The sequence below is a fragment of the Histoplasma capsulatum genome, genomic scaffold (genome assembly GCF_000149585.1).
Source record: "Histoplasma capsulatum NAm1 scaffold_10 genomic scaffold, whole genome shotgun sequence".
Taxonomy (NCBI): domain Eukaryota; kingdom Fungi; phylum Ascomycota; class Eurotiomycetes; order Onygenales; family Ajellomycetaceae; genus Histoplasma; species Histoplasma mississippiense.
In genome coordinates this window covers 271,931-298,218 of record NW_001813973.1, presented here as the reverse complement: position 1 = coordinate 298,218, position 26,288 = coordinate 271,931, and the positions used below count along the sequence as shown (strand labels likewise).

Genomic DNA, 26,288 nt, shown 5'->3' with positions numbered 1-26,288 from the left:
CGGTGTACTCTGACATCAGAAGCGATGGGTAGAATTGGAGGGTGAGGAGGCTTGGGATAATCCCAGGCTCAACTTAGAAGGTACGTCTCTCTTTATATATATATATATATAATCTTACACCGTCGTCTATTGGTCGAGTTTCCTACAAATGGTGGCCGCGAGTTCTGATATATAGTAAAATAAAATAGGCTGGAACCGCAAGATGGCATACTGCATCGCCTTCTCGATTGACGGCGCTACAGACGTCACAAGAAGATACGTCCGCAACCCAGCAAAGCACGGCATGTCCCGCACCCGCGCACCCGAGGAGGTCCTGCTCTGGGTCATCCATGAAATCCGTCGTATGCGCCGGGAGAATCTTTCAAAAGAGGAACGCCGGCGTTTGATGAAGGAGGACGAGCGGGAAGAAAGAGAACTGCGTGGCTACATGGCCCAGGCTATTGCCATGGAGATTAATAATCTGTTTCCCAACGGACGCATTAGCAGCAATGGCACTGGCGGTGCCACCAATGGTAACGGTGCGTCGACCGATGAAACGAAGGTGCCCGTTACGACACAGAACGGAAATGTGGAATGGGTAAATCCCACGCAGGGACAGGCAGGGCAACCAAATCCAGATAGATCAAACCAGGGCCGATGAATATGCTCCGTTTTGTTGAAATTGGTTTTTTTTTTTTTTTCCACCCACGATTGGAACGATCATAATAAAAGTTATTACACCACGACGACAAAGACACCCCATTATCCCTCGCTTTCTTTTCCTCATGAACGAATCCTCCTCGAACTACGGCTACCTCCTAACCCACCTTTCTCCCTATCTCACGTAAGATGTCATCGATATCGATCGAACTCTCGTGAATGAAAATCCCCCAAAAAGATACCCACATTGCCCGTTCCTGTTTTTCTTAACTTCCATTTTATCTTACAACAAAGAGGCTACGAGAGTCCACCCGCGCCTGGTCTTAATCTTACTTTTTTTTTCCTCCGCGTCTTACTCTCTCAACCTCCTCCGTCGCCAAGTCCACACCTCTCTATTCCCTGTTCCTCGATCTAACTCCCTCCATTTGTTCTCTGTTCTGCTGGACGATGACATCATACTTTTCTACTCATTACACACTGCACGCCAGCTTGCCGCTATTTCCCAATGTTTTATCCATCCATCCGGCTTTGGGGTTGGGGGTTCCGGTTCGGGGTTCGGGTTCGGGTTTGAATTTTAGGTTTTTGGCCCCAGTTCCTTTTAATCTGTCAGTTTATCACATATTATATATAAATGCCTCAACCCTGGCTTTGGGAGGCGTTGGTTGTTCGCTGATATCTTTGCTTTGCTTTCTCTCTCTTTTTGTTTTCATGTTTGCTATGTTGGCTTTATATTACTCCATTCTATCCAGTTACTGAAAATGATATATAAGCCATATCCTCCTGTGGTTCTAATTTCTATTTGATTTCCTTTGTTGAACTTTTCTTTCTTTCGTCTTTCGTCCTTTAACCTTTACCCGATATATCCTTTCTATTATTTAAAGATTAATCGATATTCTTATGCGTGCTTTCTTTGCTCCCCCATGCCATATTAATGAAATGTTAATATACCATACCGTACCGTGTCAAATATTGTTATTGAACCATGTAATGTTAGCGCAATTACTTAGGACACAGAAAATGAAGTAGGGATTGAGATTATAATCCTCGAAGGGGACCCTAAATAGTGTTAATAAGTCATTCTACAATTCCAATGCGGTGGGAAGTTTTGGGATTTCATGTTGCGGTCCTGTAGAAGTTCTTCTGGGAATGAATGTGTGTATGTATATATTATTTCCCTCGTTGGCGAGAACGCGGGGCTGAGCACGGGATTATCCCGGCATCACGAACCCAGCATAGCATGAGCCAGTCTCGTTCGTGGTTTACAGGATGCAGTTCGCCCCGTCCGGGATGCTTTATTACTACAACTATTATTATTATAGATGATGGATGTACGGAGGGGTAAAAAAGAAAAAAGGGCTGGTTTCTTGCGTCCCCGGATGGCCGAAGTACTCAATCACTAGTACGTACGTTACGTGGGCACTGTACAGAATACATGTACTGTACATAGTTAACTAAACTAGTCAACGCAGTTTCGTTCCAATCTGGCCTACCCATTGTTGGAAAACCGCCTATGCCTGATGGGCAAATATGTATGTATGTATGTATGTATGACTCTAGAAGGTATCTAGATATCGATGACAGGACCCGACTCGATATCCAACACCACCCCCCTCCCCCTCCCCCTCTCTCGCTTCGTTATATTGAAAGTTATCAATTTTCAAATTCAATCCAACCGTCTCCACGACGGAAAAGAACCTCATAAATGAATAAATAACTACGCCCATCCATCCACCCATCCATCCACCCATCCATCCATCCATCCATCCATCCATCCATCCATACATACATACATACATACGTACATACATACATACATACGTAAAAGAAAGAAAATGTCCGTCCTAAGCGTCCACGCCTCCGCAACGCACTCCTTCTCCAAGCCCCGCGTGCCCAGCATCACCCTCCTGCCCAACCTGGGCGTGCGCGGCGACGCACACGCCGGCGCCACCGTCCAGCACCGCTCGCGTCTGCATATCTCGCCCCCGCCGCCGAATCTGCGCCAGGTGCATCTTATGCATGTCGAGATCCTGGATGCTGCTGCTGCTGGTGATGGTGGCGGTAGTGATAGTGGTGATGGTGGTGGTGGTGGTGGTGGTGGTGGTGGTGGTGGTGGTGGTGGTGGTGATGGCGGGAGTGGCGGTGGCAAGCTGCGGCCCGGTGACCTGGGGGAGAACATCACCACGCGCGGGATTGATATGTTGAGTCTTGGGAAGGGGACGAGGTTGCGGTTTGTCGTCGTACGCGGCGGCGGGGATGAGGCTGAGGAATGGCAGGCAAGGGGACGGCGCGGAGGTGGTGGTCACGGGGATTGCGGAACTCGTGTACGCAGATTAATCGCTATCTGAGCGAGTTGGTAGTAGACGTTCGTTGTGCGCGGGCCGGATGAGCGGATCGTCGCACGTAAGGCCGGTCCTCCTTGACTGAGGCATTGTGGAGAGGGGCGGGGTTGTGAGGCCTGGCATTGAAGGATTTTGGTGGAGAGGCCGCCCGTGCATGAGGCGTTGGAGTGTGTTTAGTATTAGTGGCTGGCTCTTTCGGGACAGATCGTGGTTTTTCTTTTCCTTTTTTTTTTTTTTTTTTTTTTTTTGTTTTCTTTTGCTTTTTCGATGTGAATTGTTTCGTTTCGTTTCGTTTCGTTTTCCCAGCTCCGGGCTTTCGTTGGAAGTCGATTCCACATTTGGTTTTGTTTTTTGAAGGATATCAGCATGCCGTGCTCCTTGCTAAAGCAGGGTGCGGAGATATTCGAGATTCTCCGGAGAGTGAATCACGCAGTTCCCCCCGCGTCACGGGAAGAGAATGCTCAGCGTGAAGGAATTAACCCGGCCGGCACAGCTGTATCATGAAAATGCACATAATACCAAACGCCTTCCCAAGTTATAGAGCAACAGAGAAAACTCTTGATATGCTCCCCACGTTTTCTTCATGATTTGTCTTTCGCGTGGCTGCCCTTGTCGCTATATTCTGGCAATCTTTTCGATATAGGGCCCAGCCCTATCATACCAGCGAAACTATCCTGTTTGATTGATAGAAATATACAAGAGGTCATTAGCAAGCTGGGTCAGTGAGAAGGGGAAACACTGCTTGGAAAGGAAATTTTGACAGGATGAAAAACGTACGTGCATGATATATATCCCTATTATAGTCGTTCCGGGGGTGATTTCTATCTTTCCCATCTTTTTGCGAACCAGTGGCCCGGGAGGAAACCTCAGTTGGGGAATCGCATTTGGCTGAAAGGTGAATTGTCGGTTGCGGTTTGTTGCGACCTATTCGCACATTGTTGTAAGCTTGATGTCCTAGTGTAAAGGAGAACGGAGGAAGGGATTTTGAGGAACAATGGGACAAAAGAAGAAGAAACCCCCCCCCCCCCCCTGGGATATATATAACTTACTTTTATCGACGTTATATTCTTCCAGCAGTCTCCGTTCACTTGGATGCCCGTAAGGATTTCTCCACCCGGCCCGTCAACAGTGAAAGGTATCCTCAACGAGTCATCTCCACCCAGGGCATTACGACCTGCTTGTAGCCGTTCGACTGGCGCGCTCTCACCCCCATACTCAAAATCTATCCCAACAATAGTTTGTCCCGAAACTGTGACCGATATCCGGGTGAGATATTTTAGATATGAACCCTGGGGCCCACCGAACATTACGTGAATGAGTGGGTGGTACTCGGACTGGGGCACTTCTTTGCCGGCGAAAGTGGATTCGTGCAGGTAAACATCTTCGGGTGGGACGGTGGGGTACCAGATCGCGGTTGTCCGCAAGGGCAGATGTGGTGGCCGTTCGTGCGAGCCGACTTCTGGGTCTGGGACCGAAATCGCGACGAGTTTAAACCCCTAGGATGATCAGTTAGATGAAGGAAAGGGAAATGAAACGAGGGGTCAGTACATACATCGAAAGCGCACTTCAGATGGGATATACGCTCGTTGTTGCAAAGTCGGAGCGTTACAGGCTTGGAATCCGGACAACCTCCCCAAATCGATAACACTCCTTCAAGCGTGGTAGCTCGCAGCGCATGGATCCCGCTGGGTCCAACCGCAGTAATGAATCCGGAGAGCGTCACAGGAGTGCCGTTCTCATTTTCCAGATCCAAGACAATTTCGCTGCTCGGAATGATATAGCCCATGTCCACACCCCGTTCTTTGCGCGAACTAATACGGATTCCCGATACATATTGTTTGCCATTGAGGGTGATCAAGGACACCGCAATCCGAGATATTTCACGCGGTAGACGAGCTGCCTGGACATAAAGCCTACTGTACTGGTTAGATGGGTAACGTGCCCCAACAGCTTTCCACACGATATTATTGTATCGGTCCGCTCTCGCCAGTCGCTCTTTGTCCAACGGCTCAATGCTCAATAATCTTGCAAGAGATCTATTGCAATTCCAAATTCTTCGCCGATTTGCTAAGGCGCCGCCTTCGAGTAGGCTTTGGCCTGTTTTCTCATATAACACTCGCCAGTCACGTCGCCCAGCGGAAACAGCGGATTCACGATCTGCTATGGTCGCCTCAAAAATGAAATCCCGGTCCATCTCAGGTCGGAATCGAGAGGACCAAAAATATTGCGTGAGTGGTAGGCTGGCGAACGACCTTGACGCCCGCCTTAGGCTAGCAACATCTTTTACTAGCAGCTGCGTCATAATCTCTTCAAGGAGCTCCACTGGCAACATTGAGAAGCAATCCGCATGCTGCTGCGGTCTGCAGGATATCCTCAGCTCATCGTTGCATGATTCCCGGCCAGGGCTCTCTTTCGTCTCTGCCAATATTTGTTGTAATTCCGGGATATTCCAGGGATCCTGTTTATAGTAATAATATGGAGATAGTTTCGGTTTGGTGACAGAGCCTGTGATCATGCCAGCAAGGCGGGCCTCCTCCCAAGGGTAATAGACCCGGTCTGCTTTCAATAAGCCTCCATAGGTATGACCCCAGGGCAACCAATTTTGGCTCCGCGGATGGAATGAGCTGCATATATCGTAGAAGCGGTCTATCGGGACAGGATCCGGATAGCTAAGAGCATTGAGCAGGCGCCAACATAAGTCATGGAAGGCGTATCCAATGTCGATACGATGGGATACAGAGAGGAAGGGCACAAACTCATCCAGTGGAGAGACCCTGTATTCTTTATCGTCGTAGCGTTGGTCGGGATTCGACGGGGCTGAGAATGGAAAGTCGCGGTGTATAAATCCGCCCACGCCAGTCAAAAAGCGCTTCTTTTCATCGCCATCGCCATCGCCATCGCCGTGGGTAACACGAACTAGTATGAAACATCAGAATTGGTAGTCCATTGTGGAATCGCCGTCCAGAAGATCGGTGATAATGATGTAAATACTATGTTGGACGGATACAGATGTCTACTTACCGGCACGAAACTCCGTCTGCCATGACTCTCTTGGGGATTGATAATGGATGAACCCCGCGCATAGAATGCAGTACAGACCGCTTTCTTCGGGCATATCTAGATTGCTCCCAATGTACACTCCGTCGGGATTCAAGATCAAAGACGACAAGATGCCCGGTGGGGAGTTAAGCCGGAGAGCAAAATATACAAGGACACGGAATTGACAAGCGTGGGGCATCGGCGACCTTAAGTACTAGCAACGAAGGATCCCTTCATTTGTTTACTTGCTTCCTCCAAGGTCAAGGGAATGGGCGCGATCTTATGTATTCCCCCTTGGGCATGGAAAGCCAGAGCGAAAGGCAGAAGAATTTCAGGGCTTGAAACGCGCATCGCAAACCCTGGTGCCTGGCTGCGATCAAAATAAAGGACGTGGCAGGACGGACCAGTGTGCAGAGGGAAAAGAAAGTTCATGCAGCAGCATTCGCGCCCCGATTCCTCCGTTCAGAAGTGTCAGGGAAGCTAGAGTTAATAATGATTGTCTGCGTTTGGTTGCATCGGCGCTGAGAGTCAGCTTTGAATTCACGACGCGAGTTTTGAGGCCGTCGACGCCTCCAATGGCCGGCGTGGTGTCCTGCATACAGACTGTAGCTGATCGTGGGTTCAAACAGCGCGAACAACTCTCGTTTCGAGTGATTCCCTTAATGGCCACAATATCCCCTTATGTTCCAAGTCAAGCACTTGGTCTATCCCGTGGATCCGAGGGCTGGGGTTGTATAATATTAGTAAATGACCCTTCTCCTGCGCCTCTAGATCACGGCATGAAACCCCCCAGATATAACAGGTCACACAAGTATCCCTCCTGGTTAAAATTGGGAGAAAAGTAGCAGACTAGATGCCTGATCTGCAAGCAGAGATATACCTTAGACAGTGGCTGCTTGGGGATAATACTTGATGTGGTATATAATAAATAGATAGCATACATACAACGTCACATCTGGATAGGGTAGTTCAACCAAGCAAAAAAAGAATCAACACCCTGGCCATGCTGGTGGTGTATATAGCAAAATATAAAATAAGCAAACGCCCGTACAGCTTTTTCTTCTTCCCTCTATCCTCTCAATGAGGAGGTCCCTACTCGTAATCCCGCACATACCGCCCAGGCAAATCTACATCCCACATCGGCCGCTCCACCACAGCAACTTCCAGGTTAAACCCGTCCTCTCCCTGCTCCTGTTCTGCATCTGATCCACTGCCCAACTGGTCGAGGGGCACTATTCCGAGAACATCTCGATACTTGTGAGTATGCCACCAACGACGTTCCCGCAGTGAGTTTTTCGACGGCTCTCGCGTTTGAACCTGAAGGTCTGGTACAGAATCTGCGTCAGTTGCATTCTGGATTGGAACGGAGGCATGTTCTTCTCGTTTAAGCTTTTCGGGTACAGCTACAGCCATTTTTGATTTCTGGCTCTGCACTTGTTTTCCTTTCGGCAGTGCGTTGTCGCCATTGGCGACGGGTGGTCCGTTGATGATCACGACGGCAAACGCTATTTGCGATTTCGTGCTGGGAATGATGGATGAAAAAGGGAAAGTTGTGCTCGTACCGTTGGCATGATGTTGACTTTGATGGTTTGTCTCCTTATCCCTGCCGCCGTCTTCGTCTTCCCTCTCCCGCGTTTCCGGTTCGGTGAAGCTCTGTTCTCGTCGAAGGCGTGCTAGGGCGGAGTCATTTGCAGCCGACGAGTCATTGTACGGTTCATATTCGTCTTCTTCAATCGCATCATCGCGGGTTCTTTCCGGTTTGAGATCTATCCATCGCGCATTTGTTTCTTCATCACCCACAATTTTGCGCATTTTCCTTCCCATTCCTACATCGGATTTCGAAAGTGGCATTCTATCTCCAGCACCAGTGTTGGTCTTCGGCAGCTTCCCTTCTTCGTCATCCCGTTTGCGTTTGTTCGTTCTCTGTTTCGCTGCTCCCGGGGAATCCTTGTTTTCCGCTGCTCCATCTGGCGGGGGGAAATCTTGCGAAAGATTAAACATCCACATCCATGTAGGACCGTACAACCAAAAACGTTCCCGACTCCTATTGACATCCCAGATAGCACCCATCGCTCGATCCTTAAGTATGGTGAATTCGTTTGGCAGGTATGCTTTGGGGTTTCTTCGGGACCAATCAGACAGTTTCCCTTTCAACACCTCAAATTCAGACAGCTGGTGATCTGCGGTTAATATCATTAGACGATCGGTACCGGCCAAAGGCGGGGGCGTAAAATGCGAATTGGTGGTGCCGTTTGTAAGGGCCTTCTTGCGGGAGAGATTTGACGGGCGGAATGACAACAATAAAATTCCAGCTTTCAGGCGAGGGATGGGCGATTCTGATGGTGTCTGTATCCAACGCTGGCCCTCGAGGACGACGGGAGTATCATCGCCATCTGAAAATTCATCATCTGAAGAGGTTTGCCCGTTCGCCTTCACCCTTCTGTCGGTTCTCGATTCTACCACATCCTCCAATATCCACGAGTCAATAAATCCTCCGATGTCCCCACAGGCGAGAATTCTACTGTCCTCGGAAAATACGACACAGCGAATGCTCCGTTCATACTGGCCAAGCGTACCGTAGATCTCTTTATGTCGAATATGCCGAGGAATGCGGTCTAAATCTATAAGCTGTGACAGGATCTGCGGGTTTTCCTTAGGATTCGAACTTGAAACAATTCTAGCAAGGTTAATATCGTTGTTGGCGCGAATTAGACAGATCCATTGGCTATTGGGTGAGAAGGTAACAGATTTAGCTCCGTGGATAGCCACTGCAGGCGGAAGATCGATCTTTTGGACGCGTAGTGCGGGCTTGCTCTCTCCCTTTCGCCACGTTAGGTTGAACATCTTAACTTCTGCTATAGTGGTTGCAACGAGGAGTTTCCCATCTGACGACAAGGCCGCAGAGGTGAGGCTTTCTTCACCCTGGAACAGCACTTTGCCTACGAGTTTATGGCTGGTCCCGTCCAGAAGTAGCTCACCAGCCCCCGAGTGCTTAGATATATACCATATGTTTATTTCGCGTTCCCACCAGCTCATAAGAAGGCGAGACGAAGGCGATGAGGCTATCTGAGGGATTTGGGGAAGATTCGATAGTTTTCGGTGATGTTCTGCTCCGTACTCACGCAACGGAACGACCACAGGTATTGTGTCCAATCCTAGCATTCCGAGGTTAGACACGAGCTAAAGATGCAAGCTTTTCAACGTTTGAACGGCATGAACAGGGCATACCTCCAGATACCACAATGCTTATATCCTTAGTCTCATAAACAGCGAAAGCCTTGATGTCGTGAGTATGATATCGACGATGAGTTATTTCTTTCCATCGTCTCGATTTATCGTTCTTCTTGCTTCCCCCTAGCTTGTAAACAGTCGTCCTCTGATCCGCACCACCGCTGATGAGAGATTCTCCATCGGCACTAACAGCAATATCCAACACATCCGCCTGGTGGCCCTGTATGCGTTGGATAAGGGAGTAGTTTTTCGCGTCCCAGAATCGTATTTCACCAGCAGAGTCTCCAGAAATGATAGTTCCGTCCGGCAAACATTTCACACACCATACCAAAAGCTCTTTAGACCCCTTCACAGGACCTTTACCCATAGAAACTGTCCGCAAAATCCTCCCATTGCGGATATCGAATATTCGAATAGAGCTATCCGCATATCCAACCACGGCAATATTGCGATCCTGGAACGTAAGACTAAGGACTCGAGCCTTTTTAGTTGAAGGCCTCATAGAACGCAGATATCTCAAATCCCCGTCTTCCGTCGACAAAATAACAACCGACCCATCGGCACACCCTACTGCCAAATGCTGTCCGGTATACTCACCCTCGGCGGGCGGTAAGAATTTCCCGTCCTTGTCCTTCTTGGTCGGTTTCCACCGGGGCTGTGCAGCCAAACACCAGATCTCGCCAAAGTTTCCGCTCGAGTGTCTCGCCGGCCTGCCCTCTCCCAGGTTCCACTCAGTCACGACACTGGAGGAACCAATGCTAAATAACCTCAACTTCCCAGGAGCTTTGAATCCATTGCTGTCAACCGCATCCTCACTGGGGTCTTGAGTCCATACAACGCCTTCGATGCTGCGGTCCTTGCCTCCACGTAAAATCGATTCCTGTAGCCAAGCTCCCCGGAGGGGGTTCCATATTTCGATATCACCATTAGCACGACCGATAGCAAGACGAAGGGTAGGCACGCCTCTGCCGGAGATTTCCACAGACGGAGGATGGGAGAATGCGAGGGCGTTAATTGCCTGCGGGTTGTATGCTACGAATCGACATCTGTGGACGTCCATGGCTGATATTGAAAAGCGGCGGAAAAATGGGCTGTTTAAGATAGAATTAGTACGGAAATTATGGCGCGTATTTTTAGGGAGAACCTTTAATCGCACCTCCCCAATAATCCGCTACGGAGCCATTTTCTCCAGTATCGTTCGTGCTGTTTATCTTTTTGGACTTTTTGAATTCTGAAATTGCCTCGAATATTCTTCTTATTTTTTTCTGCCGCCGATTTTCAACTTCTGCCCGACCGCCTTCGATCACGTGGTTACCCGCTCGACCACTTTGGGTAAATTCTCCCGCGCCAGAGAACGATCGTGGAAATTACGCGATCCGTATAGCCATTGTTGTTGTTGAATCCGTTTTGATAGGAGAGATCCGTGCCCAGACTACTGGATGACAGGCTGGCAGGCGGCTACGATAGCAAGAGCAACCAGTAAACCGTAATCTCTTTTCGTTCAGCTTCTAGTTGTCACAGATGGGGACACAGGATGCGACCGTCCACCCTCGAGCGCGGGGCAAAGACGCAGGTGTGGCCCGTCACTTCAGCTGTATCTTTAGGGAGACAAAGACCCTCAAGCGCACAACTTAATGGGATCACGACTTGGAGGAGCTTGAAGGGGATTCTCAGGATGGCGATGCGACTTTCTACGAACCACTTCCAAAAGCAGACTTCCCGGCGTTTAACTGGGACAATGCGGATTTCTATGACTGGTCAGAGGGATATAGTGCAGAATCTCGTCGTGTTGATTATACGCTCCAAAATACCGTGAAATCCCTTGGGTGGGTGGCTTCTTACTGGCAGACAGCAGCCTTGGCTGCCATGTAGGTAAGTTGCTCGTCAAGATAATAGTTGCTACTCAAAAAGATGCTGTGAGAAATCATGCGCTAACAGATCAACTTCTCTCCTTGTTTAATTCCAGATGTTGTCGTGAAATTCCTCGTATCGGGACTGGCGAATGTAGGCCTATGCCCCCTATCGTGGCAAACGTGTGGAGAATTTGAAGTAGCAGCTTCAGAATTGCTCATTATGCAGATCCTAGGAACCTCTTCGTCGCAGCGAGGTGGCTACCATTGTTGCATACATGAAATGGAGAATGAGACTGCTCGCCTACGATCAACGATACATTTCCCCGACACGTTGCCTCTTTCATGAACGAACAGGAGACCTGCTCACAAGCCAGGCGTTTCCTCTTCTGGCGTCGTATCTCCATGACCAAAACCAATTATCCCTTTTCACGAGGTAACTAATGTTAAACTTCCTCCATCTATGTCCATTTTTTGATCTAAAGCAGGTATCTTGCAGGCGTTCCATGATGGGCAACATCTTCACATCTCCAAGAGCAAATTCTATGATTGTAAGGAGAATATCAGGGAAAACTGTGAGTCTTTCGCACGGTGGACCTATAGGATACCCTGTGGCGACACCATCACCACTCTCCCAATCGATGGCAAGAAGCTAAATACTCGCACTTGTCAATTATCTCGATCGGCTCCTGAAAAGGTTATAGAAGCTTGACTGATGGAAGACTTGATCGCATTGCTGCCTGATGGCTACATGATAGCGATAGAGACCACAGAAGGATACTAATGACTTCTTTTATTGGTTTGCTTTTGTCTGTTTTGATTGTTCCATCTTCTATGCTATTCTCATGTGTGCTGTTCTGGGATCAACATTAGAGAACATTGTCGCAGTGCTCATGTAGTCAATGTTAACATACTTTTTTTTTGTCCTGTTTCGATTCCGCCTTTGCTCTGTGGTGGTTGCTGTTATCTTTGCTTCTCCATTTCCTGTTGATGCTGCATGTATTGTTTCTCTTGTGCCATTTTTTCTTCCATCCAGCAAATTAAATACGGGAGTTAGGCGCCAGTCTGTGTTTGGCTTGGTTGGACGATTTAGCATCCCCGCCTGGTATAACCAACTCTTGCCAGAATTTAGCACTACGCAAGGACTCGTCGTCAACTTACAGAGTAATAACGGAGCTCATTTATGTGTAGCATCTCCAACATTTATATAAATTCTAAATCATACTCCAACTGTAACCCGACTAAGTTCTGGCTCAGTTCAGTTTCTTCATAAGAGCTACCACCCCGATCCTCATACGATACTATCTCAAATTTACCAGTTTTCTAACAGCTTCTTATTATAAATAATTAATGTAGGTCTCTGGTATTGCCCAAGATTGTCTGATCGGCTGAAGCTACAATTTCTTTTCTAAAACTAGCTAACCAGCTGTCAGTAGCCCGAGACTGCCGCTGCATTCAATAAAGCTTGTCCAACTTCATTCGGTATGCTTTAAATGTCTTCAGATTTATCCGTTGTATTCTGACATATCGGCCCATTCATACGGCCAACAAACGATATACGTTATTTCCAGCACATCAACATGACGTCCTTTCAAATTCTCTCCGACCTTCATCTCGAATCCCCCAACGCCTACGGCGTCTTCGATATTCCCCCCAAAGCCACCTATCTCGCCCTTCTAGGGGACATCGGAAACGTTTGTGATGCAGGTTCTTCTCCTTTATTGAGGCACAGCTATGCAAGTTCCAACATGTCTTCCTCCTTCTTGGTAATCATGAACCCTTCAACTCCAGCTGGGCGGAGGTGAGACGCCCAATCAATGAGTTTTCACACAAGGTAGAAAATCGCGCGCAGCACGACTCGACTCTGGGGCTTGGGAAATTTGTGTTTCTGGATCAGACACGCTACGATGTTTCTGAGAATCTCACTGTGCTTGGATGCACCCTTTACTCGCATGTTCCCGCCGAGCAGGAGGAGAGAGTCAGTTTTGGCTTAAATGACTTCTATTATATCAAGGACTGGACCATTGCGGACCACAACAATGCACACGCGGCAGATCTGGCGTGGCTGAATGACCAAGTTGCCACCATCTCTACTGCAGAGCCAGAAAGGAGAATTGTGATTTTTACCCATCACAGTCCAATTACTCAGGACCCCAGAGCGGTTGACCCGGCACACTCTGGCAGCGTGATTAGCTCTGGGTTTGCGAGCGATTTGAGCAGACAGGAGTGTTTGAGGAATGCAAAGGTGTGCATGTGGGCGTTCGGGCATACACATTTTAATTTTGATTTCTTGATGCAGAGTGAGGATGGGCATCAGAAGAGAATTGTGAGCAATCAGCGGGGATATTACTTCAGGCAAGCTCAGAGGTTCAATGTGGAGAAAGTTGTGACAGTCTAGTCAGTCAACAGCCGAATGCTCATGCTGAACTGGGCTGAGTACTTCAAATTTTTTACCAAATCTTCTCCAGGCTTGACTCATTTTTACAGAACATCGCTTCTGATAAGCACCTTTCATGGTGCAAATGCTTAGCAAGTCCAGGCATCCCCCGGAGGGTTTGACTATATTTAGGGTACAGGCTCCAATAACAGTTGCTAGCTGTTATGTGTATGATCTTCTAATCGAGTGGCTAACCTGGCTGCCATGCCTGGTTGCTCTATAGGACCTAGGGAGATTGATTTGATAAACTTTCCATGCTAGAAATTCTTCAACGGAGCCGGATTTTTTTGTTGCTTTTGCATATGTATCTAGATATAGACAAACGGGTTTGCGACTTCGCAACCGATATTCTGTATAAAAGGCAAGTCAATGCTATCACACCTCGCATCCATGTCATTCTGTATTCAAGCTCTCCAAATCTTAGAAACAGAAACAAAAAGAGAAATGGGATTTAAATGTTAAAATTTGGGGGGAAATTTTCAAAATTCAAATAATGGAAGCCCAGATTCGCTGGTGGCTTCTCACCTAACTACTGACCGACCGGCGAGTGGCTTGAACGCGATCGATACCTCAGTAGGTGTGGCTAGGAGAGTTAGAAGATGCTACTGCTTTTGCCCAGGGAATGCTTGATGATGCCACCCTTTCCTTTTGGAGGACAGATACTCCTGTGGCCCGTTGAGGCACTCAGTGGCTTGGTTGCTTGCATTTCCTCATATTCGATCAGATCCGTGTCTAAATTGTGAGACAGCTGAGTGAGCAGTGCTGAAGATTCCATAGCATGGAGTCCTGCAAAACTAGTCAAGGAGTAGTGCCAAAGAAAAAAAAAATTGACTTGCGTAGTGGAATTGTGTCGTTACGCTTCCGTTCGGGCAGAAGATAATGCTTTTGTGCAGTCCCGCCAGGGTTGCCACATCAGGAATCTTAAATTAGGAGAAGGAAAATATTTGCTTTCAGACAGTTTCTGTTTCCAATAGCGCAGACATCATTTCTGCTCCCGCGGACAACTTCACTGTAAAATGAATTAAAGAAAGGGGAGTTTTGTTTGCTGGAGTTCCCTATTTCATCCATTGCTTGATTGAAACAGTGCATTTTGTTGCTTATTGCCGAAAAGGGAGAGATTATACCATTGCCACAGCCAAAGCACATGTATTTGTGCACACTCACACATGGAAGTCCGGCACTCCCCAGTTCCAGTTACCAGGTATGTTGTCTTCGGAAAGCATGTACCAAGCGGAAGAAGAGATCTATGGTGGAACAACACTGAGACACATTATTGTTTTTTTCAGAAACAACATGTCTGAGCCGTGAGCACCCTCTTCCCAGTGCTCCGTCCACCATTCACAGCTGAGATTTGAGGTGTCGTCAGGAGACGAAGGCCACACTTTGTTGCTGGACCTAGACGAGAGAGCCTAGCCCTGATTGAGAGACCCTCAACACCGGGCTCGCGATATAGACTGGTGGCGGGGTCGCCGATCATGGCTCGCTGCCTGTTTTCGAAATATTGTGATCTGTCTGACGGTGGCGGAGAGACGGCTGGAATGCTATCATCGAGTGGTCCGTGGGTTTCCATCGGAAGAGGAGCCCAGAGAAATCATTGTGTCAAGAGCAAATTAAAGGAAAACAGTCATGACAGCAAGCGGCTCATGGCACAATTATGCAAAGGGCATGCAGGGTTTTGAGGGTGAAGATGACGGGGTTGGTGATGGTTGCTTGTTCTTGAGGCTGGAGATGAACGAAGAGATTAAAGTTTCGTATGTCAAGGGTTATGCAGACTCTGCGGACGCCATTGAGGACTTGCCACGTCAGAGGGATTCAGTCAGGGGTTAGCGAGTTCAAGAAGCAGCTCATGGGAGACGAGTCGATGTCCCTGAGAGGATATAGGGGGCACGGAGCAGCCGCTGACAAGATCCCTCTCTTGTCCTGCGAGCTGGAAGTTGCCAGGCGCGAGAGTTGCTGCCAAAGATGTGTCAAGATTCCGGGAATAGTGCTTTACAACGGAGAATAAGCCAGAAGTAGCCGGGCATGGTAAGGAGAGTAGAAGAAACAAAAGGGGAGGCTGGCAAGGTCTGATGTTGCGTGCGGAGCCGCACATTGATTGGCGGAGAGTTAATCTTGCTATCAGATGGCGCTAGTCTTAATTTGACCTAGTTCATCTGGGCGTTGCTGACAAACCCAAATATTGAACAGCGCCAAACCGGGGAAATCTCCAAGTTGGTGGCGGTTCATCGGAATGTCTCCTTGTTGACGGAGAGTACAGCAGCTACTCGATGTCCCTCAGCAGGGTTTGGGTTGGAGGTTTTAATGCAATCAGCTACTCAAAGGACTAGCAACTGACAGCTCATCATCGACCTCAAAAGAAATAAAAAAGAAATTAGATTGAATTTTCAAATAGATCAAAAAAAAGATACGGAGATAAACAAAAAGCCATCAGCCATCGATCCGGAGAACACAGCCTCTTGACTTTCCCCAATAGGGTGCGATATGCAAATGCATACCATTTCTGCGTAGAGTCTCCGCTCTAGACCAAACACCCATCTACCCAGGAAACGAAATCTATTTTGCACCATTGATCAGACGTACGTTCTTAATGCATGCTGTGAACCAACGGGACGAACGCAAGGCAATCAACCCCCATCCGCCAGCTGCACGGCAACAGGAGGTGGCGGGCATAGATTAAACTGTCATACGCACCTCTCTCCCGCTCACACAACGCAGACAAACTTACACCGTCATTTCGCACCGACATCCGCTCAGGCAGGATCATCATCTGTCAGACAAGATCCAAGATCCCAAACCAAGGCAACCAGGCACATCGCTAGATAATGATATGCATGATACTGGCCAGAAAAGAGGTGCATTACTAGATTTTTAAATTATTAGGAAAGCAAATCACTGCCTCTTCTTTGTCAGGTATCTAGTCTTCTTAAGCCTTTCTCTTGACCAAGAAGTGGCGGTTAAGCTACAGAAAAAAATAGTTACAAAAAACGAAAGTCATCAGTGTATGGTTTTGATAACCTGGCGAGACGATTTTCTGGATGAAAATGGAAGGTTTGAAGGTTTTTCTTTTGTTCTTCGAAGCTGTTCGACCTCAAAACAAACAAACTTGATGACTTTCACTTTTTCACTCTTTTTCACTTTTGCAGTTTTTCTCTCGTAAAACCTAGATCGACGGCATAATTGGAATCTAGGTGAACAACAGTTGCTGTATAAACATCGTGAGCACGCAAGCAGGCGAGCAAGCATCCGGCATGGATCTAGCTTCCATTGACTGGAAGCATTGTGGTTTATGCATTTGTTCAAGGCAAAGCGTGGCCAGGCAAGAAATGTAACATTCGACTGTTTCACGCCAAACGCGACAGTTTTGACTTTGACGTTGTTGCTTGTCTCCTAGCCGGGGGATAGCGGAACTACAGGGAATGATGACGAGATTACCTGATCTCGTCTGGTCGCCCGGTGCGGCGAGTTTGTCAGTTATTCTTGGTTTATCAGGATGTGGTCTGGATGGTGGTGATTTGATACCGAACGGAGATGCGCAATGCAATAATACACGCCTTTGGTAACCTCGTATTAAATGGCGAAGAGCACAAACTAACCTCCGTAATAGCACGCGACCCCGGCGTGTTAGGATTCTGGTCCACGAAATGGAACAAAAAAAAGTAGAACTGGGAAGCATAAAGAAGCCATGACCACAAGAGCAGAAAAGATAAGGAACAAAATGTATAACGTAATTCCCAAGCGAGCGAGCAGCCCAAGCGAGCGAGCAGCAAAACTAGCATATCTCAACTAACCAGAATTTAAATCAAATTATCTACTCCCACCAACCACTAATTAAATTAAATTAAATTACATGAAGTTGAGGACATCTTATTCTTGTATGCCCAACAGTATTGCAATTGCTGCAGCGTTGTGGCGCTCGTATGCGGGGTCTAGGCTCCGGGGCCGCAGGTACGGAACGTTGAATAACAGGCTGTTCAACAGGCTCAGCTGCAGGAATAATAAGATTCTGAGCTTCATTCCTAGTTAGACCCCCTGCACTTGGGATCCTGCGTGTAGACCTCTTGCGTTTTTGCTTCTCTTTCTCATTTGCATTGAAAATATCCTCATACTGCTTCTTCATAACCATGGCGCTGACCATCCCGTATTCGCAGGCCTTGATTATTTGGTCAAAGCCTTCCACTAACCCATGAGGTTGATCCTGATCCATAAGATTTCTGACCTTATTCACCTGCTTCTGCAATTGCCGGGGGTTACTAGGTGTTTGTAGGATCCAGGATGACGTTGAATTGCTTGACCTGCTGGCTGGGGGAGTAGGGGTTCGGAGTTGAATATTCAGCTGCTGAACAACGCATTGAGGATCCAATGGAACTATTCCAGTGGCCCTGAACCCACTTTGAATGTTTGAAGCCTTGAAGGCTTCCCGACGTGCTGCAGGATAGGCATCTAGGAAATCTGCCTTCTTAATGGTGTTGAATCCTAGCCGCATTCGCTGTTCAACTAGGGTTCCGTACGCGCGCTTTAAAGGTGCAAAAACACCCACATCTAGTGGCTGCAAAAGGTGTGAAGAATGTGGTGGCATGCAGAGAGGAATAATCTTATTCTCACTGCAGATTTGGTCAAATTCCGGAGTAAGATGACTGCCGTGCCCGTCCAGAATAAGAAGAATATGGGTTCCAACCCTGCGTGGATTTGCAGCTGGAATAAACAGCCGTGTAAGCCATTTGATTCCTATCTCATCTGTGGTCCAGCCATTAGGACTAACATCCAATCTCCAGCCTTCCGGCAGCCCGTCAAACCAGCCTTCCTGAATATTGTGACCTTTGAGGATAATATACGGCGGAGGGGCCCATCCTGACGCGTTGACTGACTCAATTGCAGTCACCCACTCACGATTCCCAGGCTGTATAAGAGTTGCTCGTCCGTAGTGCTCAGCACTAGTAATGACCTTGGTAGTTGCACAGAGCCCCATTGCAAACCCAGCTTCATCAAAGTTGTAAATATCTTCAAACACAATCCCATGCTCAGTCATTACCCTCTCTAGGGTCTTAAACCAATCCTCCACAATCCTGCGGTCTTCACACTTGGCCCGATCATGGTTATAGCGTCTTGAGAAGCGGCATTGGAGCTCTGGACGGCGTGCCACTAGATTTGACACCCAGTTCTTGCCAACGCGAGGAGGGTGGTTTGTATGGCTAGGCTTCCGTATGGCAAGAAGATGATTAGCCATATTCTCCACAAATGCAGGCCGGGGTGGTAGTCCTCGTAAAGCTAGGTCTAGGATCCATTGAACAAGCTTATCCTCTTCAGCAGGAGTTAATTTATGTGAATTTGCGCGTAAATTCACCCGTGAAGATCGACCACTGAGTCTATGACCAAGTGTAGAGCGTGGCACATTAAAGATGCGTGCAGCTTCAGAAATAGAGGATATTTCCTGCTTTTTAATAGCATTTATCGCGAGTTCAAGTCTTCCCTCTATCTCTATAGAGTTCCTAGCATCTTTAGAGCGAATTGGTGGCATAATTGCGCGTTGAAGTGGATGAGTAGGTAAATTAGTAGGTGGAAGAATTTGGCTGCTCGCTCGCTTGGGCTGCTCGCTCGCTTGGGAATTACGTTAGTTATCTCACCTTATTAATGATCATGATATCATTGCAGAAAATGCTTAAATCAAAGTTCAGTTTTCATCTCACAAAGTTCAATTGAACCGTGGTAAATTACTCAGGCACAGGAACAGTACCAAGACTAAATATACGGTACTAGGTCAGTAATAATGCCGGTATTGGTATTGTAAACGGCGTCCCGTACAGAACAACGGTATTCATTTCATCCCTAGCTGGGCTGTCATGTTAATGATATCATATATCAAAAGTCACGAAAATAAAAAAGACGCGAAGAAATTGCCGTGTACAGCCATCCAATTAAGGGAACCACTTCGACTTTCCCAGTTTGTTCCCGTTGGTATCAACCCGTTTGTTTCCCCTGTCCTCCATGGAGAACTGCTCCAGTTGATCACCGCCAGCTCTGCCCATTCTTGCAGATCTACTCAATTACCATTAGAGTCAAATGGCAGCCCTGGAAGGCAAAAGAAACACACACAAGAAAAAATATACACAGGGCATAATTGGATGCCGTTTGTTCTTCGCAAATGTACTGTACAAAATTAAATTTTAAAATCTTTTCAAAAAAAAAAATAAATAAATATGATATAATAAGCGCGACTCTTTGCAAATTTCACGCGCGCTATAACCAATCAGCGCGTCACCCGAGCTCGGAATACCGACGTATCCATGGTTTCAAACATTTCTCGTCGAAGATATCATAACGCTTGACTGACTGACTTGCCTTAGCAAGGGTCTCCTGTCAGTAGCAGCGCAGCCACCTTTGTTTTTTGTTTTTTCCCTTCATTATCGGCGTGTCTAACGTTTCACTGACGAAAACTCCAGGCGGAGAAGTTGCATGTCTTCGGAAATTTGAAATTTTTGTTGCGGCTCAGCAAGGGCCTACAAACCTTATTTTACTTTGCTTCTGAGTAATTTTAGGAAAGATGGAGAAGATTTGAAGATAATAATAGCTTAAAGTTTTTTATTTTTTTGTCAGAGGCTTTGGCCCAGCATCCACAACTTGTTGAGGGAAATGTGGAATGATGAAATCCAGACTTCAATAATCCAGAATATGCTGCTCGACAGGATGGAGTTTGTCCTTCCAACGGACTGTCCTTCTTGAAAGCCTCTTTCACCTTTCAAGGTTCCCTTGTAACCGAGCACATGCTACCCGGTCCTCTGATGACGAGGAGCCAGGCGAACGGTTTCTGTTGCCCTCCATTCCAGACAATGCTAGGAGGCTTCTCAGCTTCGTTGGTAACAGAGCTTGTACTGTGCGTATCCGCTCCGTTCCTTAGTCTTGAGTGATGACACGCCCATCTGGCGTTTCTTTTGCTTTCAACTGCCAAGCTATCATGTTATTTATCCGAGCAGACAGAAATTGGAAACAGACAAACGTTTTCATTTTATCTTGATTTCGATATTACGAATATGCTCATTTATCTTAACTTCAACTACTCCGTATCATTGCACAGAGTTCAGTGTATTTTTAGAACCCACGATGTTGGCGTATCGAACGAGTACGGTACACCGTACCATACAAACCTCCACCCAAACCGATGCATCGAGACTCAAAGTCGACATACTTATGAACAATTCATTAACCCGACTTAGAAGGTTGAGCTTTCGTTAGCAATATTATGCGGGGGAAATGGCGAGTCCTCAGTGCACAGAAGCGTGTGAAGTCCCCTATTTGATGTGGAATCCCCCCTGGGTCAAGAAGAATTCAAACCATGGGGGCAAAAGGCGAGAAGTTCTTCGGCATTAGGAAGAGAGCACTCAGACAGGTTAAGATTCATCCATTCTGAGCCGGCCAAGAGACCACTGGGCACAGTACAGTACAGTCTCCTTGCCCCTTTGGCGACATCGTTTCCTTGGATCAGCTTGGCCAGGGGACAGACTTAGGCGTACTCCAACTCAGCTAGCCCTCTGCATGTGGAGTCGTGGACTACTCAAGGGGCCGCGGGCGCTTAGGCTGATTGTACTGTACTCCGTATATACTGTGTCATCGATCGATGAATCAAGTCGCGCTTAGGGTTTGCTTGAAAGTTGAGATGATGGGCGAATTGTTCTGTAACTATCAGTACGGAGGATTCGTCGTAAAATATCAAACATCCCTGGCCTTGCATCTCGCGTTTCCCAGTTCAATGGCCTCCTCCAGCCTCTGATTTGCTGCCAGATCTCAGATGCCAGGCGCACTATTTGACGCAATGGATCCATAAAGGTGAGCCTCCTTTTAGCATTTTCTCTTGTCAAAGACTCCATGAGCGATTTCCTCCTTTCTTTGCCAACGCACGTCATTTGGAACAAGCAATACAATACAACGCAACGCAACGCAACGCAACGCGACTGTAACCAGCCGATTCACATCTGTGAGAGGGGTTTATTATAATAAATTGTTTTTGAATGAGTGGACAGGGTTGGAAAGTTTTTTGGATGCCAGGGGTCCTTTGTGGGAGTTTTTAAACCAATCCCGTGGCAATGGTTATTCATGCATACGGGGGTGGGGGTTTTTTTTTTCGTCTATCCACACACGAATCCCTTGGGCTGATTTGAGCCTCAGTTTTGTCAGTGATGAAATGGGCTGGGAACGCATATGCTCCATCGCCGACTGAGTAGGCCCTGGCTTGATTATTCAGATCCGAAAGCAACGCATTCCCGAGCCTAATCGAGGACACAGCTGACGAAGGATCTTTAAGAATAGGAAATACATTTTCTACAGACACCATTTTTGTGCAGTAAAGGGTCAACTCTCTTCGGATGTAGAAGACAACAACTCTTGGGTTCAACCCCCATAGCTTATTTGAATTAAGTTGTTAGTATCGGGCGGTCCGTACGGTACCTGAGTAATGTTCCGTACAGTATGTATGGTTGCGCCAATGAGATGTATTGAGTCGACATGGGGAAGTTGCAATAACTGAACAAGCGGAGAAGCTACCGATAAAGCAACTTGAGCAGCAACGATAAACCGCAGTTTCAGACGGGCTGTTTCGCCGTCAGCGGATGGATAAGAAGGTTGATTTTTCGTGCTTGGGCTTTGTGCGACCATAATCCCGGGCATAAAATACACGGAGCATCGAAAAACCCGGGGTAACCTCGCGGGGATATTTATATCTTCGGACCCATTAAATTCATGCTTTTTTCTGCCCCGAGAAGCTTTGTTGCTTCTAGCATTGATGGTATCGGTTAGGCTATGGAGCTGTCCCATACATAGTTTAACGAGTTTAACTAATTCTTTGTTCCTTGGACGTTCAAATTACATCCCCACAACCCGATCTCATGTTTCAGAGTTTCTTTGTGTACCGTATATCCAATGGTTCAATTTAACTGCATCGGCTTGAAACTACAGCAAATACGTCGTACATCTATGTCCAGATATTTAACGCCTGAATATTTATTGAGCACAGGGTATTTTGGGCTGCTTCTTCAGCTTTTGTCTACTCTGTTTCAAAACTGCATGTTCCCCATAGCTGTTGGGTGGACAAAGTGTGTTTGTAACTTCATCATTGCATAGTTAACATTTAACTTAACTCCTGTTAGTGAACCAGAGATGGGATATTGTGAACCAAAAGACGAAGCTGCTAACTGGCTGCATTGGATATTGAAAGAAAAGGAGAAAGGAGATTGATTGCTGATAGTTAATGCACAAGTGTAAGTTTGTTTGTCACACTTGCTCCAAATACTTGCCTCAAACCCTGAAAACTTCATGTACTGTATAACATAATTTTGTAAGTACCAAATAGAGCAGTTATATATCGGGATGACGTTCTGAGGTACTGTATATATACGTTTCGATGTGGGCTCTCCGTCACCATGCACTCAGTCTTGAGACGATGCTGTATTATGCTATCAGCATAGTTGATTTTCTTTCTAGGAAGTAGTACTGTAAAGAACAAGGTTTAAAAATGTATGCTCCTAACCCCGAGTGTTTGTCTGCTAGGCGCACATGCAGGATTCTGCTTGCATCGTTTCGCAATTTGCATTGACTTCTGGGCTTACAGAATCCGCATGTACTCAGGAGGGCATTCTAGAATCTACTTCAGCACGCCCGAAATAAACATTCCTTCAACTTCTCTGCATCTGTTTGTGGTGTGGTTGTATATGTGAGAGGATTGATAGATAACCTCTTGTGCTTCTTTCGCCGGACAGCGAGGTTATTTCAGTCTTCTCTGATTTTGCTGCCAAGGTAGTGGTAATTTGATCTCTTCCGGTTTATTTTGAAGGCTCAATAAGAGAGGAATAGAAAATAACTTAGAACGAGTGGGGCATACCTAGGATATCGGATGTGCTCATAGCTGCGAGCTCAATTCAAACGGCTCCATTCCGAATATAACTATGGCTCAGCATATGATAATAAAAGCAACCAGATTTATCAATACACGAAAAGTATTCTTGACATGGAGAGAGTGCTCAGGATACTCCTGAAGACACGGCAAGTAATTTAACTAGCCAAGTGAGGACATTAGGGGTGATTTAACATTTTAGGGATTACCCGTTGTGCCTGATATCCCTAGAACTTAGTTGATCTTTTCTGAGTGGCCTCAGTCGAACCACAATTTTGAGCCCACGCGTTGGAGTTATTTGTCACTGGTATTCGTAATTCCATAGTGATTATTAGTGTAGAGAGAAACAGCTGTGCAAACAACAATCAATAATTACTCTGTTCATGGTCATCAAGATTACTATTGACCGATATAGCAAAAGTATTCCTTTAAGCTTTTGCATTGTCGTAATCTTTGTCAGTTATTGCCGTATTGTAGTTATAATATAATACAAAACAAGTAACTTACAAAATTCCCCTGCTACATTTCCATTCTATTTTCCACCGCATACATATATATATGAAACTAAATTCTTCTTGTCCATGATCAGCTTGAACTAGTTATGCATTGAGAAGTGCAGATTGTTCCCTTCTTCCAACTATCTCCTTGATAGAAGAGATGAGGGAAGACAATAAAATATATGTATGCAGATACTGTACTACATCTTTTCTTGCTTGCAATCCGATAGAAGAACAGGAGAAAACCAGAGTACGGTGACTTGGAAATTTAAATAGATCGATATAAACTAGCAGATTTGTTATAGTCGATAGGCAGTTCTTTATGTCCTTTAACGAGTTATCTCCTTTCTGCTCGCTCTTTCCAGTCCCAGGAGCGGATGTTCTCCGTTTTTATGGTGGGCGACCGCAGACCCCCTTTTGAAGCTGAATTCTGTATCATGCTCCTTTGCCAGTAATGATGTTATGGGTGTTTTTCAGCTTCGATGATGGTTTTAATTTATTTTAGTATCCCCTCCCCCACATCGCTTTCTTTCTTTCTTTCTTTTTTTTGGCTTGGACATGTGTGTTAATGTTCTGTTATTCGGAAGAAAGGAGTGAGTTATTTGGTTTAATTAATTGGGTGTTTAACTTAAGGGGATGAGCGAAGTTAGTTGCCTTGGAGTAGGTTGGGTTACTTAGGTATTTTTGCTCAGGCCTCGCCGCATCGGGACATATTCGACGAAGATTCATTTGAGGGTTTTCCTTTCTTTCTTCTTCCTGTTTTTATTCCCCTTGTCCTTCATTCCTTTCACTGCTTTCTTTCTATTTTTCTGGAAGAAGGATTTTTGTGAGATGCGTTATGCAACCGTTTCGTTCTGTGGTTAACTTACGCTACAGGGTACAGGTGCCTATCAACCAGAAAAGCCTAAAATATATCCCAAAGTTATGATATTTTGGTCAGAAAGTAATAGCAGCACGAGAATGTAGAATAGCTTGAGCTGGGGACAAATATTATAACCACCAAAGAGCCCCGCATTCATAAAAACTGGGCAGGCTCGGTAGAACCTTCAAAGCTCCCGTGGAATCGCCAGGTCAGCTCATTATTCGACCCTTTTAATCTTTTGCGCGCGAGGCCAAGGAACCCTGGATTCCACTGGGGCCGCAAGATCGACGGCTGAACGAAAGCAAGGAACCATTCCCACTTCCATCCATAATTTTTGTTCTGGAGAGTCGATGACGAGTCCTAGGGTTCTGCTGACCGGGCGAATTATGGATAGAAGACAGGAGGTTAATCTGTAGATTTCTGGTACAGGGTTCTGCTACATTTATTTGCCTGCTGCTGTACGCAATGAAAGTGTTTGACGTCCTTCGGTGATGATGCAACAGCCTTGTCTCTTGGAGATTTTTGAGGGGTGACTTAAACTATTGATTTTAAGAACTAGTCATTTGAATACCGATTGGAGACTAATGGATTATTTAAACTGGTGTTCTTGTTTCAAGAAACGATGCCAAAGGATTGGCAACTTGTGTGGGAAGTCGTGCAGTGGAGCGGGCGCGTTTGGTTTGAACGCGAGGTCTAACTACCGGTGAATACGGGGAAAAAACCATCGAACATGGGTTGCGAGCCCGTGGCCTCTCCAATGAGAACCCTCCAATAATCCCAAGAGATAGATAGATCAATTTGCTTGCTTGCTTCGAGGAAATCATACCAGGTTACAAGGGTCCAAACTTTGAGACGCGATGCGACAAAACCAAACCCAAAACCCAAAACCGGAACCAGGAACCAGCCAGTGAACTGGGACGTGAAATGGGATACGGACAGGACAGAGAGACGGCGACGGGATGGGATGGGACAGAGGGAGGCGAGATGAGAATGAGAACGAGAATGAGACCTGGGATCGAATCGAAGGGAACCTGACCTCACCAACACTCGATACTTGGGGGGGGGGGTGATTGTTATAAGTAACTGTCGAGAGTTGAGCGCAGCTGTATGTATTACATACAGCTGCTCCTCCGTATTGTACAATACATATATACATACAGATACAGTACAGTACACTCCAGTGACCAAATACAGCCTCCGCAGCAGCCAGGCCAATCACCCAGCGCAGGCCAGCGTCGGTTGAGCCTCCCCAAACCGCCTCCGGAGCCCGTTTCGAGCTAGCCGGGCCTGAGGTACGGGGCCTGCAGGTAACGATTCCTTACTGTAAGCCCGTACCTGACTCTGTCGGTTTCGTCTTCTATTTCTTCTCCTCCTCCTGCTCCTCCTGCTCCTCCCATCTTCTTCCTCTTCTCCTCCGTGTCTCATCTCCATCATTTCTCTCTCTCTCCCTCATCTCTCCTCCTCCTTTCTCTCTCTCTCCCTCGCCTCTGGAGAGAGCCCTTCCTCCTCTCCTCCTC

The 26,288-nt window shown here is 46.8% G+C and overlaps 6 protein-coding genes across 6 annotated transcripts; 3 read left to right on the top strand and 3 right to left on the bottom strand.

Moving 5' to 3' along the window:
• Nucleotides 1-24: 24 nt before the first annotated feature.
• On the top strand, nt 25-640 carry HCAG_07983 (predicted protein; the record flags this gene model as incomplete). The annotated part of the gene is made up of 2 exons (XM_001536824.1): nt 25-28; nt 189-640. The coding sequence occupies 2 exons, from the start codon at nt 25-27 to the stop codon at nt 638-640; spliced, it is 456 nt and encodes a 151-aa protein (XP_001536874.1).
• Nucleotides 641-2,471: 1,831 nt separating this feature from the next.
• On the top strand, nt 2,472-3,059 carry HCAG_07982 (predicted protein; the record flags this gene model as incomplete). The annotated part of the gene is made up of 2 exons (XM_001536823.1): nt 2,472-2,960; nt 3,000-3,059. The coding sequence occupies 2 exons, from the start codon at nt 2,472-2,474 to the stop codon at nt 3,057-3,059; spliced, it is 549 nt and encodes a 182-aa protein (XP_001536873.1).
• Nucleotides 3,060-3,559: 500 nt separating this feature from the next.
• HCAG_07981 (predicted protein) lies at nt 3,560-6,093 on the bottom strand (the record flags this gene model as incomplete). The annotated part of the gene is made up of 5 exons (XM_001536822.1): nt 3,560-3,652; nt 3,756-3,902; nt 4,028-4,474; nt 4,531-5,894; nt 6,000-6,093. The coding sequence occupies 5 exons, from the start codon at nt 6,091-6,093 to the stop codon at nt 3,560-3,562; spliced, it is 2,145 nt and encodes a 714-aa protein (XP_001536872.1).
• A 1,016-nt stretch (nt 6,094-7,109) lies between these two features.
• HCAG_07980 (conserved hypothetical protein) lies at nt 7,110-10,308 on the bottom strand (the record flags this gene model as incomplete). The annotated part of the gene is made up of 2 exons (XM_001536821.1): nt 7,110-9,172; nt 9,246-10,308. The coding sequence occupies 2 exons, from the start codon at nt 10,306-10,308 to the stop codon at nt 7,110-7,112; spliced, it is 3,126 nt and encodes a 1,041-aa protein (XP_001536871.1).
• A 2,370-nt stretch (nt 10,309-12,678) lies between these two features.
• HCAG_07979 (predicted protein) lies at nt 12,679-13,496 on the top strand (the record flags this gene model as incomplete). Its single annotated transcript, XM_001536820.1, has 2 exons — nt 12,679-12,805; nt 12,937-13,496. 2 exons carry the CDS (start codon nt 12,679-12,681, stop codon nt 13,494-13,496), a joined length of 687 nt encoding a protein of 228 aa, XP_001536870.1.
• Nucleotides 13,497-17,785: 4,289 nt separating this feature from the next.
• On the bottom strand, nt 17,786-18,759 carry HCAG_07978 (conserved hypothetical protein; the record flags this gene model as incomplete). The annotated part of the gene is made up of 2 exons (XM_001536819.1): nt 17,786-17,868; nt 17,925-18,759. The coding sequence occupies 2 exons, from the start codon at nt 18,757-18,759 to the stop codon at nt 17,786-17,788; spliced, it is 918 nt and encodes a 305-aa protein (XP_001536869.1).
• Between the last annotated feature and the right edge of the window lie 7,529 nt (nt 18,760-26,288).